This window comes from Pygoscelis adeliae, unplaced genomic scaffold (genome assembly GCF_000699105.1).
Source record: "Pygoscelis adeliae isolate BGI_AS28 unplaced genomic scaffold, ASM69910v1 Scaffold120, whole genome shotgun sequence".
Lineage (NCBI taxonomy): Eukaryota > Metazoa > Chordata > Aves > Sphenisciformes > Spheniscidae > Pygoscelis > Pygoscelis adeliae.
Window position 1 is genome coordinate 7,744,803 of NW_008824032.1, and position 16,324 is coordinate 7,761,126.

The window sequence follows — 16,324 nt, forward strand, 5'->3', positions numbered from 1 at the left end:
AGCTACTGCCGTTAGGACCTAGTTAATTAGTGATCAGAGCGGGCCATCCTGCTTGGACCGATCTGGTACTAGAAAGTGATGGGGGGGTAAAGGGTGGGGTTTTTTTGCTTTATTTCATATGCCATCACTAAGAGTACGTTATACGAGCCCCTTTTGACACTTGCTCACTGAAGCCAACACAGGCACCATCAGTTTTCTACAATGTTTGTCCCAACCCCTGGAATAAGCCATTATCTTTATTACTAGTTCATGCTTGGACTTTGCGCTCATATAGTAAATTAAAAGGAGATAAATTATCTAACCATGAGTTGGGTCTTTTAGAAATAAAGCAGTGCGGGAGTTTTTTGGTTTGTTTTTTTTTTTTTTAAACTGTCACAGGCTGTGCACCTAAGAATCGAATTGTAGGGGCAGTTGATCCTACCAAACCTTAAGCCATGCAACCCCCCCCCAGCAGTGCACCCACCAGTTGGTTGCTGGGAGCCAAAATGGCTCAGCTTTCCTGCAGCTTTTGTGCATGTGGAGCTTCCTTCAGGGAGTATTGTATTTTAGTGCTTTAATCACAGCACCTTTGTTAAATCCTTGCCACGCTATAAACGTACAGCAGCAAATGAAACAGTTGAAGGCAAGATTTCTGCTAGCTCCTGCTCCTTGGGAATAGCATGAAACAGCCAAACGCATATGCTAACCGCCACAGCGTACCGTGACTATGCTTTTCCCTCTAGCAGATGGCAAAAAGTTTAGCAGCTTGCTTTTCCAGTATCATGCTTTCTGGTCAGGAAGGGTTTATAAAGGAGCTTGCTCTAGGATGGTCGTGTTTTGTCACTTTACACAGAGAAATTCTCCCTGGTAATCTGTGTCATGCAGCGTAAAGTGATCTTGACTCCTGCAGGAAGCCAGCTGCCACACTTTGTCACATCTGAGCAGCCCTGTCAGGCATAGCCTGTTCTCAGGGCCAAGCTATTGGCCAAGCAGCAACACAGAACAAGTCGCTGCTGTGAAACTCCATTTCTTCTGCTTGTGGCTTCAGTGTGTGCCCTCCCCTCTGGACCTGCAGCGCATCCCGCTGGTGGGTGGATGCTTTAACCCGCCCTAAGGATAAACCATTTTTACCTGTAGTTACTACTAGAACATGTGGCCTGTGCCTCCAGCCATGGAGAACTTGCAGCCACGGTGAATACACTGAAGACTTTTTGGGTTCCTGACTGATGCGATCACAGGCACAAGTGCCACAGCAGCCTCTAATGCAGCCCAGGAGAGGGGGAAACAAGTAACTAACACCAAACCCTGCTGTTCTAGAGCTGATGTGTAACCCCTTTGGTCACAGGTGGGAGCAGCAATTTAAGGCAATCCCAATGCATGTTTCAACTACCTTCAGCCGAGACCTTCTGGGAGGGAACAATAAAGATGCATTTTCTGTTCAAAATAGGTGCAGTACTTCTTCAAGATTCTGGACAACTAACAGGCTGCACCCTCACCCAATGCAAGAGACGTGCACACAGAATGGTGTGTTCATTCATTTATTTGTCCAATGTTTCAACCTGACTGAAATACAAGATCAACAAGAGCACTGTACTCCTGGCTATTATTACATGTTAGAACATAGAGTTTTGCACTTTAGACAACATTTAACACCATTCTATGGGGTACTGCATTGCTTTTATAAAGTTTAAAATAAAGATTTATTTTCAAACATGTGACTTTGGTTTATTTCATACATTACACTTTCTTGCAGAAAAAATAAAATTGTACAACTGCATAAATATAAAATTCTTCCACCATGAAAATGGTTAAAACATTCAATAAAGACATTAGCACCACAGTGTGCGATGCCTCCAGCAGGGAAAAAAAAAAAAAAAAGGAAAATATACAAAGCAAAAAGTTATGCCTATCACCGAGGAGAGTGATAGTCTGACCCGGTCTCTCACACAACATACTGGAGGATGAGGGAAAAAAGTGGAGAGAGAGACAGCATTCGCTACAAAGCACAGTACACAATCATCTACTCTCTTTAACTTCACTTAAGTTAGTTTCCCCTGCCGCCCCTCCAAATAAAATACCCTAACACCACAGAAAAGTCAGAAGCCGTATGGAGTGCTGTTAAATATAGTCTCACAGGTGGGCCTTTCTTTGAAAAGGAACAAAACAATGAGAAGTATCATGCCAGTTCTAGTCCCATTGAGTATTTACACCTTGGACAGCAAAAGTCTTTGCTCACAAGAAGTAGAAAACAGATACAATACATGGCTTGAAAAATGACCAGAGTATGCACCTATAGTACTGTACACTAAATAAAATACACAAGGCAGCAATACTTAGGGGCCAGAAACACTGCTTACTACAAGTCAGTTATGGAATCATAATTTACAGTAAAGATGGGCATGTCCCAAGGCTCAATTTTGTTTTCTTTTGTCATTTACAGTAGAATAAATATTTGTGGCTATTGCTACACTTTGTTTACATTCTAACCTAGTAAATGCAGAAAGCTAGTGTAAAGCATATAGATTACGTGTAGGTCCCATACGTATGACAGTTTGTTCAAGACTAGTAGGTTTTCTTTTTTGTTCTTTTTTTTTTTTTAACATTTTTAAATGGCTAGGAGGAGGAGGGGGGGGAAGAGAGTTGTGCTTACAATCAGCTGCTTTTTATGTCAAATTTAATATCAAAGCGTCCCTGGAAGCGGTCTTTGTCGCTGTACTGGATGTTCTGCCCATAGGCCCTGCATTCCACGCGCACCTCCGTGTCGTAGGTCAGGTTGGTGAACTGCACTGCCACCAGCGGCTGCAGGTACCGCGGCTGCAGGAGCTTGCCGTAGTAGGGGTAGTACTGCAGAGCAAAGCCAGGGTAGCCGCCCATCCCATAGTACTCCACTGTGCCTATTTTGTCTGCATCGTCCTCTCTCTAGGGAGGCGGGAAGAGGAAGAACAAACCATGACAATCACCCCAACTCTACCTTTTGCAGCCCTTTTCCCTAGCAGCATCTGTTTTTCACCGAGACCGCGCCCGCTCTTCGGTCATCACTGATCCTCGTCTTGACAGCACGAGGATGGTCCCAATGGTGGAAAGGACGCGTAAGTGCCGTCTAACCAGCAGCTGCGCAATAAGCACCTCCCAGCACACATCAGCCGGGAAAAGGGCTTTTCTTTATTTAAAAACTCAACCACGTCTTTACGCATTCAGAAGTCATCACAGCTTCCTGTCATACCAACGCGCTATCTTTGGTTAAAAAAAAGTTTGCCGTTTCTCAGCTGCTTTACAATGCAAAGTGAAATACCTCTTCCCTGGGGTCCTTTTTTCAGCCATCCCTGCTAAGAGCTCCAGTACAGCACTTGGAAGCAAAATAGCTACTTTCAAGGATACCCTTTGGTGTCCGACCCTGCTTTTACCCCTCCCTGTGAGGGCAGTGCTGTCATTCGTCACCAATGGGGTTTTGAGAAACTCCTGTTCCGAAGGGGGAGATATCCCAAGTAAGAACCACCCCCGCTGTCTGCGGAAAGGCAGAGAGGGGTCGCTACACTTGGACAAAGACCTAGACAGCCTTCCCCTGCAGCTTCCCGACTCTGCTCTACTGTATTTCAACTTACCTTGCCAGTGCAGTGGACAGGGATGAGATACGGGTTGTATTTTGCCATAACCTCTGGAGGGAGGCTCTCATTTACCGGAGCCTAGAAGAAACCCAAAACAAGGGGACGTTACACACCGGACACGTCTCTGCAGACTGCGGCACCTTTGCAGCAGCAAAGCTCAGTGGTACCAAAGACGTGCCATTAACCGGAATCCCTTCTAGCTCAGTTTCGGAGGCAACAGCTCCTGGTGGTAGTTCTTGGGACAGACACGCAGCGTAGCACAACTAGAAGCCGGGGAACTTAACCCAAGCAGAGGTGCCATCTGTTCTTACAGCTTCCCTGCCGTGGATACCAAAGCAAGCAGATCAGCCTATTTTCCATTTCGTGGTGTCATTGAGGAAGAGTGTTTCACGGCAGAGTGCTAGCTAGCGGGGCTTGTTTGCGCAAAGCCCAGGCAGCGGCAGGGAGAGCCCGCTGGAGGATGTGCCCCCTGCCTGCCAGGCAGGTGCAGCTAGGACTGGAAGTGCACAAGAAAGAACAAAGAGTGGCAGTCACACCCTGAGGCTGCTGAACTTTGACACCATCTACAGGGAAGGACAAAGGCTCCGAGTATGTCAGGGAGAGGTGGGAGTGCCAACTCTGGTGTTGGTCTTCAGCTTCTTAACAAGTGCAGTAGTTTTGCTTCACAACCTTGCAGGTCTCAGATCTGCTTTGCACACACCTTGCCCAACACAAGAGCTATATAAGGTCTCTGCTGGAGCACGGGAAACAAATATCGCCTTGGATACACACCATTTCTAAACAAAACGTGTAAAGTCATTCCTTGACTAGACCCTGCTGTCTAACGCAGTCTGGAGCTCTTCAGAGCTCTGTGGCAAAGAAAAGAGCAACATACCAAACCCTTCTCTTCCCCAGTCAAACGTGCGCATCTTATGTCATCCCACAACCACCGCATACCAAGCACAGGCTAAACGCACCCACTGTTTCCACCCTGGATCAGATGAGCCAAAATTCAGCTCATTTCTTTTAGCACAGGGCAGGCTCCCTTCGAAGAAAAATGTTCCTCAAAACATTAGCTAGACAGCACCATTCCCCGTCCTCGACTGCACTGACGGATGGTGGTGAAGGTGGCTTAGCACACCATTTCCACTGTTTTCCAACCAGAAGATGGAGCGGCGGGGTTTGCGCACCACCTTACTCAATTACGTGTTCTGCCACTGAATTCTTAGAGAATTTTTTAGCATTTCATAGAATCATAGAACGTGTTGGGGAAAAAACTAGAAGTAAAAGCCATTCCGACCAGATTAACATCCTTCAGCATTACTGCAAACATGCCTTCAGGTGCAGAACAGAGCAAGCGGGTGACAGAGACATGCTACAGCATCTGAGAAACTGCATTAAATAACCTAAAGATCTCCTCGCCTTTCATTGCAATAAGAGCCGTGCCTGACTCTCAGATGTAGTTTACGCTTTATAGACTGTGTATCAGTCTGATGGTGAGTATTAGCATGACTTCATTTAATTAAGTGGTCTTAGCAAGGCAGGGAACTCCACACTGCCTGAGTAAAGAATGGAGTAGATCGGGACATGACACGACATACTGATCTTACCACAGGTAAGAGTCGGTCCGGGACGGTCCCATGGAAGCACAGGAACTTAAAATGGGTTTTATCATTTGAAGAAAATACCCCATTAGAGCAATCCAGTTAGGAGGCTCAGAAGTTACCAGATAAATAACCAGGAGTTTGCACTGTGAGGTTCATTGCTCCTTGTTACCAACTTGCGGTGTGCAGTTTTCATTGCTTTCTAATGAAAAGTATTTTTAAAGCCAGTTACTCAAACCGTCTCCCAACTTCTCCTCTACAGAAAGGGTTTGATACTGATCTCTCTCCAGAGACAGAAAAGCAGGCACAGCAAATCTGCAGCCAACTCCTCCTCCTTATCAGTAGCTTCTGCTAGAAAGGGAAGAGGTACTTGCCTTAGGTTTGAAGCCGATAATTCTGTTGAGCTTGATGAGGATGCATGGTTTGCCATCCCTGTACCCAAAGGTGGGATCATTTATTCCAGAACAGTTTTCCAGCCATTCACGTTTGAATTTGCAGACCTTCTTCTGGCCCTGGGCGTCATTATATGGTCCTCTCTCTTTGTAATCGGTAGGTGTGTCTGTCACGGTAAGGGGAATGAAAAGACAACCGTATGCAACGTGACCTTTTGCTTGTCAGGAACAGCAACACTTATGCTTCACTGTGTAGTTAGGACATCCCCCGTGTCCAAACAGGTAAGCGACACCACAGACCTGCACCCAGCCACCCCCCACGTGTGGGCTGGTCCCAGACCAGCAAGTCTGCGGGGGTTTTGTTTTTTAACTGAGGATTCTTCCAGACTACAAGAGAACAAACACATTTGTAATCCACTGGCTCAGGGATTCTCTTTGGCAGCTTTTACAAGCAGGTTCCCCTCAGATTTTACGTGCTCCCCTCAGATTTTATGTGCACGTATTATGAGGTGATAGTCTCATTCCGCATTATTACATCTAATCTATTAAAGGCTAGTACCTCCCAGATGTTGTGCTGCATTGCATCAAGAGGACCGACACTGGCTTTAGCAAAGTCGTCAGTAAAACCCACGTGGCTTTCCGAGAGGATAAGGTCAGCGCCACGTGCTTTTCAGAGCCAGCTGCAACTTTCTCCAAGTGAAATCTGGGAGTTCCCAACCATATAACCTCTACAATAAGCTTCTAGGTACTTCCCTGGCCAAGTCCGGTCTGTCCAAACTAATCATTTAATGAGCAGCCATATGACTGAAACCAGAGCCTGCCAGTTTACCAACATGCCGTTGGTTGCAATAAAAGGAACAGCCAAAGCAGAGACCGCCACTGCTCACCCTCGGCTTCTGATGGACCTGACGCAGAGGCATTGGTCAGAGCCCTCAGCTGCAGGAAACAATTGGGACTTACCCCCACAGTCCTGAAATACTATGCTTTCAGTTTGTTGATCAGCGCTGTAGTCCTTTAAGAACTTCTCAAGGTTCTTCACATACAGGTCAAAACTTTTGGGATCGGAGGCAGTAAAGGAAATTTCTGTCTTTTGTACCTGGGGGATTTGAGTCAGTCCTAAGAAAAGCAAAATCAGGAAGAAACCATTAAGTACACCTCAGAGTTGCACAGCCTCCAGGCAATGCAACGCACACCAAGAACGTAACTCATTCTAATAACCTCTATTTTTCAGACTTCAGGACTTGCACAAAACAGCTTAAGCTCACTAAAGGGGAGGCTCCGATGGGCTCTTATCTCCTCTTTCCAACAACAGTCTGGAATATTCGTCATGATGTTTGCATCACTAAGCAGATAAAAATCACAGAATCCAGAAGGGAGGCTATAAGTCAAGGTTTTCCTCAAGAAAAACAGCCAACCGCGGTCCCCTGCCCACTTCTGCCTCCTCCCCAAGGACAGAAAGGAAGCTGTCTGCGTGTGAGACCAACCACACACACTAAAGTCCCACAGAAGCTTACTCTTATGTATGTATCCCCAATAGGTTGACTTGAAAGTCTGCAAAACACACTGTATTTAGAATAAAAAGCAGAGCTGCCCACTCATGAACCCTCGCAATAAAATAGGAGAGGTTCCCCAAGTCGGGTATGGTCTCCGCCGGTTGTAATCCACGTTGCCTCTGTGTAGTCTCCCTTGTAGGATGCAGGGCAGGAGACATTTTCTCACTCGGTAAATTCGTCAGCCTGATCACTTTCTCTGGTCTTTTCACTCCGTGAGCAGGTATTTGATTGCAGAAATAGCCTTCTGAGCTCTCTAATCAGCAGCTCATCACCGAGTAGGTGAGTAGGAAATACCACCACACAGGAGAGATCCTTAAAAGACTGCCCTAGATTCTGGGCTCTGTAACTAGCTCCGCTTTTGACTTTAGGAGGATGAACAGAAAAAGAATGCACGGAGAAAAGAAGGGACTAGATACAAGTAATGCCTACAGATGATGAAAAGTGCCAACCCCTTTGCTTTTCATTACGGGACTTGGAAATAGCTGCTCCTGCGTGATGTTTAGGTCACATTTTAATTGAACGCATTGATGCATGGCTAACACTTTAAACTTAAGTAATGGGAACTGGAGTTCACGCTGCTTTTGTGACAGCCACTGTAATCATTGAGGTCTTGACTTCTGTGCAGTTTGTCATCTTCATTTTAGCAAGAACAAGAAAAAGGAGCAGGGGGTCAGCATTTGCTTTGACAGCTTTCAGAACAGGCCTATTGCCAACAAGTTCCCCTGGTGCAAAAACTCAGGCAGCTTAGCTGGCTGGCCCCAGCCCACAGGAGCTTGTGACTCCAGCGATTTTTCCAAAGCCACTTGAGTGCTTCTGCTTAGTCCCTCCTCAAGACAGCTCACGGAATTTGTAACCTAGGACAAAGATTAGCTTTGTTCCCCTAAACGCAGCTCCTAGTAGCCAAAGATAGCGAGACACCCAGCAAGTAGCTCAGGGTTTCAAGTTTTATTCCAGGAAGCAGCTTTAACTGCTCAAAACTCCCTCCGGTACAGATTGACCAGGTTGAGTGTTAAAAGTTTAGAAGCAACTTACTACTCCATTAGCAGAATTATGTCCTACCCTCCAAAGTCAGTGGCTTTCAACCCCTTTTCAAGCAATTACTTGCATTCTCGCTTCACAGACGGTTATAAATAAACATATATAAACTAAATAAGCCAGGTTCAATTTTAGTAAGGGACTTCAATCCCATCCCGCCGAACCCTCCTCATGTTACCACTCAGCGGGGAAGCAATAGGCTCAGAGTCACTTGAAGTGGCTATCTGGAATTGCAGCGAAGGCAGGCCTTGGTTCCTCTCCTGGGTCTGCCTTTTCCAGAGTTCAAGTTACAGGTGTGTCATTCAAGTGTATAAATATAAAATTCAAGAAAGCTTGGCCAGGCTTGTTAAGCTTCGGTCAGGCAGTTAAATTACTAGTTTTGCTCAGGACCTCTAAACCCAAGGAACTCCCCACCTCTAGTTCTTTACCTTGTCCAAGGTAATGGGTAAAGGCACCCATGCAGACATGGCAAAGGTGAAGGGCAGGTCAGCGATATACACCCTGTGGTGTGAAAAATCCACCTAGCAGAATATCCCTGTTCTCTGGTTAGGAGAGCCTGGCCCCTGACAGTACAGTCCAAAGCCAACCCTCTGCCCATGAGACAAGTGACTTGGTTGGAAGAACAGATTGCCCATCCCAAGCATCCCTGTCTTGCAAATCTTCGCAGAGCAGCACTGAAGCCCAAGCAGCGCCTCCATACAGCTGCTCCAGCGGCCAGCGCAAGAGAACCATTCCTGCCAGGTAGACGCAGCCTGTGGCCATAGCTGGGCTGCTTTCAGACAAACTTTGGGCATTTACGGGTACTTGGATGAACCAGACTGAGCTTTGGTATAGCAGGTACTTTGTTCAGGACAAGAGCTTCACTTATGAAGTGAGGAGGTAAATCCACCACAACCTCTATTCTCACATGCCTGCAACTGACCAGACAAAGCCCTAAGCACAGATCTGTCATTTCCTTCCTTGTTTTCCATCTGTACATCCCATAGCCAGAATAAAAGCTTCAGTGCTGTTATTAGAACAGCACTATCACTGAACCCTCCTTAAGCAATCTTGTTTAAAAAAAAGTGTTGATTTGATCTGACCAGAGTATGTAACCTCTGCAGAACACATCCGTAACCTTTCTGAAACCTTCTCTCATACCCATTAGGGGAACAGAAGCAAGTAGGGACAAGAAAAAAGTTACAAATCTGAGCCATTCCAGTGGGTTGCTAGACACCTAAGGAAGTATGTGGCTCCAATAAAGTACAGGGACGACTAAGCTTCTTAGCCATGCATAAGCAAGCCCTATGGGGGGGGGAGAAACAAAGCCTCAAGTGCTTCCATAGCCAGGGGTCTAAACAGCCCTCTCCGCATCTTCAGACTATAATGTGTTTGCCACAGTTCTGCATCTCATGCTATTACCACAGAGATGCACCATGGTGTCACGTGTGGTGATGCTGTTCTTCACATGTAGAAGAATCAAGGAACTTATTGCTAAAATACTGACAAACTACTTTAGAAAATTTCTGCAATTGGCTCTTAGAGTGCATTGCTAGGAAAGTGAAGATAGCACCATGTTGACTGACACTGTCCACATAATGATGAGTGATGCCTTGACCCGGTAGCAGACACCACCTTCTATTGGGTTTCTAACTCTTGGATGTACAAAGATACCAAAAGCCAAAAAAGCATGTAAAGTAATTGATTTTTTTTTTCAGCTACAGTTCCACTTCCAAAACACCACTGCAGATTAAAATCACATTTATTCAACTTCATTTATAACCAGATTTTCCACATAAACTTTACCATTCTAAGCTGCAGGAGCAAGACCTCAGGAAAAACAGTGTCCTGAGGGTGAAGAAAAAGAAACTAGAAGTGGGGAGTCAGGCTTGTTATTAGGAATGGGTTATGTAAGTCCATAGTAACCACTCCTGCTTCATCATGCAATGCTCATTTCCAAGTACTGTAAAATCTTGGTTCAGAATGAGTCTGAACATTCCTGGGATGACACAGATGACAAATTGAGTGATCGCTGTACCATTTCTATTTACCACCCCCCAGCTCACTAAATGAGGATAGACTTCAAAAGCCTCCATGCCAAGCGATGTTCTTCCAAGCTTCTAGTCACCACCCTCTACCTCATCCCCAAAGTGCAAAAAGCAGGTGCAAGTTTTCTACAAATGCAGCAAAGCCTGCTTGGCAGATAACATCCCTGGAGCTTGAGAGTCAGATTTTTCCAAACATAGGTACTGAGACAACAAGAGACAGAAGCAGGAAAGTGCTGCTTCACAGGAGGTGGCATACACTCCTTGGGGCTTTCCTGCCACCTCCCTGCTGCTATCAGAGCTAAATAAGCCAAGTGGGGAATACACACCAGAGCAGCCTTTTCCAGGATACGCTCACTGCCCAGGCACATCATGGCCAGGCAGCACTTGAAGGGGGGACACCCGAAATCCCCTGGCTCCAGCAGGGATTCTTCCAGCCGCCACTTAAAAAGAGCCTCAGGCAGCAGTGAGCTCTCTTCCCCCCTACAGCAGCCTTAGCGACAGGACGCTGTGTTTCACAGGATGCACACCACAAGATGGCAGGATACACAGCCCAGTTTCTATTGGGGTGGGGAAGGGGAGGAGAGGAATGGAGTAGTATTTTTTAAATGCTCAGTATACTGTGTTTAAGAGGCAATATCCTCATCCTTCCCTATTAGCAGGCTAAGTCCTCTGTGCTTAAAGCAGAGTCTGAGCCTGCAGCACACGTGGAACTGGGAGCTGGGGCTGTCGCAATGGCACAGTTGGACAAGAAAGTGAACTGCACTGTCCCTTCCCCCACCCCAAGACAAAAGAGGAGGAAAAAAGTATCATGGAAAGGTACAAAACTCAGCTTGCCCTGAAGCCCTGTATAACATTCCTGTTGTGTTCGGTGCAGAAACCAATTAGCATAGTAACGACACTTGGCTACAAAAATAGCACTTTATGGCTTTCAGTGTTATACCCATGTCAATAACTCAATAAAACATCCTGCAGGTTCTGCTGCTGTTATGAAATCTGTTGTATTTCAGAACAAGAATGATATTATAGCAGCCCCTACAGCATTTTCTCCTGCAAATCCTGAAGGGAAGTGTAGTGTCCCCTTTCCCAGCCATATTGGACTGACACAGCAGCGACTTGCCCATTGACAGAGCACACTGTAACAAGAATAAACCCACGTTTTCTAGCTTCCTAGAAAACCCAGGGCTCTATCAAGGTGCCAATATACTTACTTGTCTTGCAAATCTTCCCACAAGAACCAGGAATTAGAATTGCATAACACCCTGTTTTATGTAGTTCACAGTCTGCCGGGGTCCCGGATCACAGAAAATTCTAGTTAGATGCTCACCAAGTGCAGGAGGGAACATGCCCACACGTGTGGGCAACGAAAGCCCAATGAACATGTGTTCATTGCCAGAAGAGCAGTCATGCTTGCAGCGCAGGGGAAAGCCCTTCGCAGCAGGGGAATCCAGGGGTTGCTGACCTCCCAAACACAGCAGTGCAGCAACTCACTACAGTATCAATCTCCGAAAGCCCACATTAAAAGGCTATTTTTGACTCATTGTGGTCTAATGACTGCTGTGCTACTGGACGAGGAACGGACTCGATGTTAAGAGCCAGTCTCCACCACACCTTACCCCTAGCTTGTCCACATCTGTAGAAAGAGTTGTCACATGATGCCCTGCAAAGGACCCTGTGCTATTAACTGGTACCTCCTCGAAGTTGTACGCATGCGCCATTACAGCTTGGTTCAAAACCCTTGTTTATTGGGCTGCCTACTGTCATATATTCAAGGAGCTGGATTTTGTTCCCCTTGATTTCAGTACACGTCCTGAAAGCCCGTTACAAAGATCCCTGATGACCTTTTCATTCTTCCTCCATTTTGATTTCTGTAGCACACGCTACAAGAACATCTTGAAATTCAGTTCCCTTTTTTGGTTAAAAAAAGGATAAGCCCCAGAAAAACTTCTGCAGTACGCAATTAAGATGAATAAAAATCCTGTGCAGGCTGAAATCCTACACAGAAATTTTACCACAGAGTTGCTCTGAAATTAGAATTGCAAACTGCTATTACACAGAAAGCAAACAGTTTACCTAGAGCGACTAATTATGTGACATCAGGCTAAACAGCAGGTCTATCTGGATGTGACCCAAGATCCATGGGCTTCTTCGCTAATTACTTCACGTCTGGTGAGACCACTGGGCTTCAGTCGGGGAAAAACACATTATTAAAATAACAACTACTCCACCATTAGCTGCATCTGAAAAGCCAATGTGGCTAACAGCTCTGGGCAGCATCAGTGACAGTTTAGTCTTTCCTGCAAATGTCAGAGACCATTGCAGAGACCAACACAGCCACCTTCAGTGCTTAAGACAGCATTTACCCCAGCCATGCTGGTACATTAAGAAGCACCACACGCTAATGCGGCAGTTCCAGTCTCTGTTCTGTCTTTAAAAAGTGCTGGTGGAAGAGCAATTATCTGAAAAAGATGATTCTTTGCTGAGATATAACTTCATTTGGTGATGGTAATGTTCCCTGTGTTGTTAGAGCAGGGAATAATCACAGCATAGCACTGCAGACAGTGGGGCTGTAAGACACCATGTGACACCAGAGCCAACTTCTGCAGCTACAAGCCATCAGCCTCACAATTGTCACTTAAATACCACTGTTATTAAAAGCTTCTGAACTGTTTTACAGAGCAACTGGAGACAGATCGTTACCATCCCCAGTGCCAAGCAGCCTCAAGGTCATTTGTAATGTGGGAAAGCAGCAGTTGCACAGCTCCCCCGCCACACTCTGAGCAGCCGCTGGCTGCAGCCGGAATCAGATAGTGCAGCAGAGCCTGGACAGGCAGAGCAGGGAACCTGCGGCAAGGGCTAGTTACTCCATTTGCCCCTACCCAAGTTACTCCATTTGCCCCTACCCAAGGCAGGCTGGCCACAGACACTGCTCAAGTGATCATTTTAACTTTGAGCAGAGACTTATTTTGTCTAGTAAAGATAGGTCATGCATCAGCAACTACAAGACCCACATTTAACCTCCCATGACACATTCAATTGAAATACCCATTAGTAAATGCTACCATCTCCCCTAGACCACACAGTGTAGTTCAGTGTTGGCTAATACAATTCAGTAAGCACACCCACAATTGGTACGGTCCCCTTGGTTCTCCTTGTGCACCCCAGTTTCACAGGTAAAGCTAACATTTTACCTTTGTCCCTTCACTTACCCATGGGAACACAGTGGCCATGAAGAAAGAAAAACCGAACCCAGCTTCTTCATACAGCTCATTCCCAAATGAAGCCTCTTAGCCTCACTCCATTGCTTCAAGTTAAGGGTAGGGAAGAGCAGCAATCCAGGTTCAAGCTCCTCTCAGACAGGAAGCACATTTCATGTGATGCAACCTTTAATTCTAGCAGGATTGTGCCTTCAAGCCCCAGTACTGTTAACACAGAAGGCTGAGAACATACCCACCCCCTACAAATATGTGTTACAGCAACAACATGCTTATTTCATCCTCCTTCTTGAGGTGAGTAACCAACCCGCCTCCCCAGAACAGCTTGCATTAAGTCAAACATGGGCCTCCTATTTAGTTACCTGGAGGTGCCACTCGATCCTGGTATTTGGGCTCAAATTCACTGACAGTGAGCAACATCACTTGGATGGTCCCAATGAATATACCTGCCAGGCAACCGTAGAAGATGACATAGAAGAGGAGGATCTTAACTGCAAGAGGAAACAAACAGAAAGAGGAATCAAATCAAGCCCTCAAGGCAGTCACATTTCAGGACAAAATTTCCAACCTTTGCCACTTGCAAGGAAGAGCCCAGCACACTGAATTGAGATGGCAAGCCCTGCTGCAGAGACATGTATTTAACAGTGAGATTATGCCCTGATGCAGACAGACACAAAAATGTAAGTCATTCCAGTCGTTTGAGGGGCTGGAAGCATGAGCCCCTGAAAACCTCGAAATCCATGAATCAGCATTTAGGATTGTAAAACATGAAGATTAAACCATGTTCTTCCATATTTTAAAGGATTCTTCGGCTGACCCAAAGCTACCATCACACACTGTCACAGGTGACAGACTTTCAGTGAAGTAAGTGCCCAATGGCAAGAAGCCATGCTACGGGCGTGCTCTGAATGACAGCCATTCCACAAAGCTCTGGGCCTCAAAGCTATTTCTAGGAGAGTCTACAGTAAATGGTACATTCAGGTTTACAAGCAATTGTAAAGCCTGATCTCCCCTAGTAATTCAGGCTATCGCCTCCATTAAAGACAACAGGAGCAGAATTCAGGCCCAATACTCAATCTCGAACGTAGGAAAGTACTCAGACATGTCACAGTACTACAGGTTTACCAGTCTTGTATGTCTACAAAGGCGCTCCTTTGGGTATGAGCGCTGCTCATACCAATTAAAAAGCAAATTACATAATAACAAAAGACTGAATTTAGTTTTGGTCTAAAGGGAGATGCCTAGAATAATCGGGGGGGGGCGAGGGGGCACGGGTGGAGATGAGCCTGGAGACACAGCATGGCTCAGACTCTGGGTATCAGTTACCAGTTTACAAGGATTACCTCAACTGATTAACTGCACAGTAACATGCTGTACTAGGCATCACCAGGCTGCCTACGGGAAGGATAAGCCAGCTCATGCCAAGCAACTATATGCTAATCAGGCCGCAGGAACAAGCAGGACAGTGCAGAGGCCAAAGAGTACTTGAAAGAGAGCCTGCTTGATCTCGGACTGTCCTCATCTAATTGCAGATGAAAAGGAGGTGGTTTATTTGAAGGACCTGAAGTGACGAGCTACAAGAGAAGGGGAGGAAGCAGTAAGTGGAAGTATTCCTCCTCTCTCCTCAGCCCCATCGTAAAAGAGCTCCATCAGTGGAGAAGCCTCCTGATGGAAGCAGGCAGTTCTGGTTGTCTTCTTTTCAAGCCTATGAAAAACAGGCGAGCAGGAAGGACAGCCAGCGACACGGAGGCTGAGGGACACTGTCAGAAAGGCATTCCATCCTCTTGTCTTCCTCACGTGCACCGGAGGCAGGAGAAGTAGCCCGGGCTGGCGGGCAGAGCTGGGTGCGGTAGCGTGGTGCTCCAGGAGTTAAAAGCACTCTTTGGTATCCAGGCAGCGTAAAGCAAATGGCTGTGACGTCAGGGACGTGTGGAAATTTTTTCCAGAGCACGGTCATAGGAGGTGCTGTTGTAACAAACCAAACACTAATGCTGTTGTCTGCAGCGTAACGCCTTTGAGTTTTGTAATATCAAAAGGCAAACGCTGGGAGGTAGCTTATTTAATCAGGTTCCCAGCCAGGATGCTCTTAACACCAAAGACACCTTAAAGGTCAAAACCACTCCTAGGTCTCAGAAAATACACAGCAGGTCTAGCGACGGAGCACAACAGGGTTGAACAAGAAAGCTTCCCGCAACAGGTAGGTTTATAACAGAGGAATCGGATCATCAGCCTGCAGATCGACTCCACAAATGGAAATCAGTCCTAGGCAGACAGGTACAGGCACTCTGGGAGAAGGACCTGGTTCAGCCTCCACATTTGAAGCACTGCGCAGCTGCCTGGTGCCTCGGGAGCAGAAAATACCTATCCATGCGCACCCACAACCCAATTCTGCTCACGTAAAGATACAGCAGAAGCCCGCTCTAGTCCGCCCGCCTGCCAGAGCTAAAGCTGGCAGCTCCGGATGTGGCACCTCCAGCTGACCCGTTACAACAGGAGCCGAATTCAACATCGCAAGGGTGGCACACCAGCTGTGGCTGGCAGCAACGGGAAGACTGTCTATTTGCATAACGGGAACGTTAAAAGCCTCTTAATCTAAGCGTTATTTGCACAGCACCTAATAAATACATCACAAGCATTAAAACACAAATGCACATATAGCCATTTCCTTCTTGCAGAGGCATTAAAAGCCACTTGTTCTCTCTCGACGAGGCAAAATTAGCTCAGTTTCCTTTATCCAGAGAAAAGGGGGGAAAAAAGAAAAGCCACCCCGAAGTCCAAGGCAGGTGACGGCCGGGAGGGCAGGCTCCCCCGACGGCGATGCTCCCGGGCCGGGCCAGCCGCCAAGGAAGGAGACCCAAGGACGAGGCGCCCTCACCAAGGTCGGCCCGCCCCGGGCTCCATCCCGGGGCCGGGTGCCGCCCCCGCCTCACCCCCGGCC

At 46.7% G+C, this 16,324-nt stretch overlaps 2 protein-coding genes across 2 annotated transcripts in view; one reads left to right on the plus strand and one right to left on the minus strand.

Moving 5' to 3' along the window:
- The window catches only part of NME7 (NME/NM23 family member 7), a 74,451-nt gene extending 72,611 nt beyond the window's left edge, over positions 1-1,840 (plus strand). Inside the window, exon 12 of the mRNA XM_009330587.1 lies at positions 1,427-1,840. Coding sequence (XP_009328862.1) covers positions 1,427-1,459 — 33 coding nt within the window. The 3' untranslated portion in view covers positions 1,460-1,840. The remainder of the gene's footprint in view (positions 1-1,426) is intronic.
- Positions 1,504-16,324, minus strand: part of ATP1B1 (ATPase, Na+/K+ transporting, beta 1 polypeptide) — an 81,105-nt gene continuing 66,284 nt past the window's right edge. The window contains exons 2-6 of the mRNA XM_009330596.1: positions 13,749-13,877; positions 6,520-6,675; positions 5,542-5,726; positions 3,582-3,662; positions 1,504-2,898 (exon numbers count right to left, since the gene is read on the minus strand). Coding sequence (XP_009328871.1) covers positions 2,632-2,898; positions 3,582-3,662; positions 5,542-5,726; positions 6,520-6,675; positions 13,749-13,877 — 818 coding nt within the window. The 3' untranslated portion in view covers positions 1,504-2,631. The remainder of the gene's footprint in view (positions 2,899-3,581; positions 3,663-5,541; positions 5,727-6,519; positions 6,676-13,748; positions 13,878-16,324) is intronic.